The 3,940-nt window shown below is 58.1% G+C and overlaps 1 protein-coding gene across 1 annotated transcript; it reads right to left on the bottom strand.

The window, feature by feature from the left end:
- Window positions 1-631: 631 nt before the first annotated feature.
- LOC103805451 (inter-alpha-trypsin inhibitor-like) lies at window positions 632-3,577 on the bottom strand (the record flags this gene model as incomplete). The annotated part of the gene is made up of 5 exons (XM_009078102.1): window positions 632-663; window positions 1,851-2,027; window positions 2,156-2,323; window positions 2,406-2,484; window positions 3,540-3,577. Coding segments are annotated over 5 exons (494 nt in total), but the record flags the coding sequence as incomplete, so codon positions are not given.
- Window positions 3,578-3,940: the final 363 nt, after the last annotated feature.

The raw sequence follows: 3,940 nt of genomic DNA, 5'->3' as shown, positions 1-3,940 counted from the left end.
GGGACCCCCATAACCACTGTTCTCCCCTTCTGTGCCAGCCCCATTTCCCCTGTGATTCTCATAATCCTCTAATTCCCTCCTCTTATCCCTCAGGGTCCCCTCTGACACCCACTAATCCCTTACTGCTAACTCCCTGTGATTGTCCCCCCTCCCTGTGACCCCTATCCTGACCACGCATGGGTGTCCCCAGTCCCACCACGATGTAGATCCAGCAGAAATCATTCACCTTTGGGGAGGAGGCGACACCTGCTCCCTCCCCTGCTGTCCCCTCCCTGGCTGCCCATGCCCATCCTGGGAAAAGAGGGGCTGAACCCTAACCAGCAAGACCCCCCAAGCCTCTCAGTGCTCACTTGCCCACACCAGCACCATGTGAGCAGTGGGTTCAAGAAGGGGCAGAGACCCAGCAGGGAGCACCCAGCAGCCCCAGAAAAGTGGGGAGGCCACCATGGAGGCCAGAGAGGACCCCACAGCATCCCCTGCCCCCTCACCCTCAGCTCAAGGATGGACACTGGGGTCGTTGGTCATATAAGAGACATTTACTGCTGGAGGCACTTCCTGTGCTGGTGGCAGCTGCCAGCACCCTTCTGTGAGATCCCTGTGCTGGATGCTGACCTCTTGTCCTGTGCCTGTGTTAGTTTGACAGACGCAGAAACTCCTCATCCTCTGCAAGTGGAGAGACACAGCAGGTGAAGGACAGACCCTGAGACCCTTCTTGCCCCACAGTCAGTGCTGGATGCTGCTTCCCACTCTGTCCCTGCCAGCAGTGAGGGGTGGCAGTGCTCAGACCCTCCATCCACACCTGTGCTGTCCTGGGGTGACCCTTTGTGTCCCACTGCTCACCATGCACTTTATGTTGCTGACAGGGTAATAAAAGATGGGCTTTGCCCTAAGACATGTTACTCAGGCCCCATGTCCCATCCGTGGGGAAACAACAGTCCCCAGCTCTGCTGCTCTGGGAGCAGGCTCACCCAGGGCTGGCTGTGGTGGGAGACCCCTCAGTGCCCTCTCTGCAGGGAGATTTCCCCTGCCACACTCCTGACAAACTGCTTGTCCCTTCACCAGAGGACTGAGTGTTGCCTGTTGTGTCTCCCCAGGAGGTTCAGCATGGAAACCCCTGTGATGGATAGATCTGGGGGGTCTGGCAGGTGTCACACAAGGGAATACCCCCAGCTGGGACCCTGGTTTGGTCCTTGCTTGGTGTCAGGGTCTCTGCAGCCCCCAAATCCTTCACTCTCACCAGCACCCCCTGCCCAAGGGCTGTCACCTCCATTGCTCCCCACTGCACCCTGACCTGCTTGGGGATGTTCCCCCTATTATCAAATCCATTTTGAAGTTCAGTCATGTCCTCACACACCTGCAGCCTGTTCAGCCCTTGTGCCATACTTGTCTGTATCTCAATGAACATAACTACCAACCCAGGACAGACCCATCCTAGGCACAGCGCAAAGCCATCCCATGCCCATTGTGGACCCATGACAAACACAGCCCAGACCAAGGACACAACTATCCTGGATCCATCCAGACCCAGACACAGCATAAAACCATCCCAGACCCAGACCCATCCTGGACCCACAATGAACCCATCCCAGGCTTATCCCAGACCCATTGCAGACCCATCCTGAACCCATCCAGACCCACCTCACATTTATCCTGGACCCCGAACACATGATCCTGAACCCATCCAGGCCCATCCTAAACCCATCCTGACCCATTCCAGCCTTATCCTGGACCCAGCACACACCCACCCTGAACTCATCCTGACCCGGTACAGCCCCATCCCAGAGCCAGGACAAGAGGTGATGCAGCTGCTGCCCTGGCACAGTGCTGGCCAGGATGGGCACAGGGGGTACCTGCCAGTGGAGGAGCCCCACAATACTCCTTGCACTCCTTCTCCGAGTAGAACTGGTTCCCGTTGCCCTTGCAGCCTCCATAGCTGAAGGTGATGCACTTGCCCTGAGCAGCGTCAAAGGCCCAACGTGTCACCGGTACCTGGCACGGCCCTGGCACGATGGGCAGCCTGCAGGCAGCTGTGGGGACAAGGCTGTGTGAGGATGGGGTCAGGGACCCCCAGGGATGCCGACACGTGGCATTCCAGGCCATGCTCAGATCCCCTGTGACACCTCGGCAGAGGCAGCTCCCGGCCCCGGGGGCTCACCCTCGGTCCGGCACGCCTGCAGGCACTCCTTCTCAGAGTAGAAGTTGTTGCCGTTGCCCAGACAGCCCCCGTAGAGGAAGGTTTCACAGGCCATGGAGGAGGAGTTGTAGAAGAAGCGGGAGAGCATCCCACTGCAGGGCCCCGGGTCCTGGCTCAGCCGGCACGAGTCTGCGGGGAGCAGCACCGGGGCTGGCAGGGGCGAACGGGGCAGGGCAGGGCATCCAGGGAAAGTCCCTCCCCCGGCACCTACCTTCCTTATTGCCGAGGTAGGTGGGCAGGGGCCCCGCGGCAGAGCCTTCCTCGGGGGGCAGGACTGCTCTCCGTGCCCTCTGCTCCGGGAAGGAAGCACAGAGATGTCATCAGCCCCTGCCCGTGGGACCTGCTGCCCACCTCACTGTCCCCGACCCACACTGCCCCCAGGGTGGGCTATGGCATGAGCACCCCAGGCTTCAGCCCTCCCCAGTGCTCCCAGCATGTCTGCAGTCACTGATCTTGGGTCTGCAGGCTGTGATTCCTCCACACCCCATGGTCTTCCCAGCCCTGTGCTCATCATCCTGGGTGGGAACCAGGCTCATGTGTTGTGGATGAAGGTACCCAAAGTGTCTCAGTCATGACACATGCTGGGGATGTGTCTCCATGATGTTACTTGCCACAGAATCCCATGAGCTGGAAGGACCCACCAGGATCATCAGTCCAACTCCTGCCCTGCACAGGACACCTCAACAATCCACCCTGAGAGCATTGGCCAAACACTCCTGGAGCTCTGTCAGCCTTGGGTCCATGACCACTGCTCTGGAGAGCTGTTCCAGTGCCCATACACCCTCTGAGGGAAAAACATTTTTCTAATATCAAACCTAACCCTTCCCTGGCATGACTTCAGGCCATGAATGAGTTGTTTCTCCTATGAAAGTCCCAGCATCTCTTGAAAATCTTTCTAAACTCAGCCCTGTGAGACTGGGTGGTGCTGAGTGATGGCAGTTGAAGCACCAGTGGGGTGCTGAACTGCCTCCCCATCCCTGGAGATGGAGTCTACAGTCTGGCTGGACACGCACAAGCAGGCAAGGAACAAGGAGACACCAGCAACCTTCATCCCATGAGAAAAGTCAGAACAGGAAAAGGCTGCTGCTTTCTGCTTGGAAATGAGCCCTGGTGTCCACCTGGCCCAGGATCCTCACCCTGCAGCCTGTTCCTGCCTGTGCCTCTATCCTTGCAGGCAAAGCCCATCAGCAGAGATGGAAGAGCATCTCCCAGGTTGGTCAGTGGAGCCACTGCCCAAACAACATATCCTGCCCACAGAACCTGCTCCCTGGGTCTCCAGTGGGTTTGGCTTCAGAGGGATGCCCCCAGTCTGGAACCACTTGAAGAGATCAGCTGGCCCACTCACCTGAGGAGCAGTTCCAGTCTCCTGAGGAACACATTCACCTGGCCCAGATGCAGGAGAGAAGATCAGCAGCATGTGAGGAGAGGTGTCCTGGCAAACTCATCTCACTGCGTACTGCATCATGCACAGGCAGGTCCCCAGAGAAGGAAACCTCCTGGTTTCACCCCAGCTTTCTTCCCCTCTTTCTTCTTTCCACCTCCCACGCAGAGAGGCATCCCTCTAAAATCCCCACACCCACTTGCATCCCCCTAAAATCCCCACACTCCCCTGCATTGTGCCAGCACTTTCTGAATCCAAGGCTGAGCAAGGAGCTGGTGGAATCCTCACTAATTATGGCCTTATCTCCTTCCCATTCCACGCTACCAAAGCCCTTGCCTCTCCTCCCTCCTTCCCTCCCTCCCTCC

This window comes from Acanthisitta chloris, unplaced genomic scaffold (genome assembly GCF_000695815.1).
Source record: "Acanthisitta chloris isolate BGI_N310 unplaced genomic scaffold, ASM69581v1 scaffold29557, whole genome shotgun sequence".
Classification (NCBI taxonomy): Eukaryota; Metazoa; Chordata; class Aves; order Passeriformes; family Acanthisittidae; genus Acanthisitta; species Acanthisitta chloris.
This window is presented reverse-complemented; position numbering and strand designations above follow the sequence as displayed.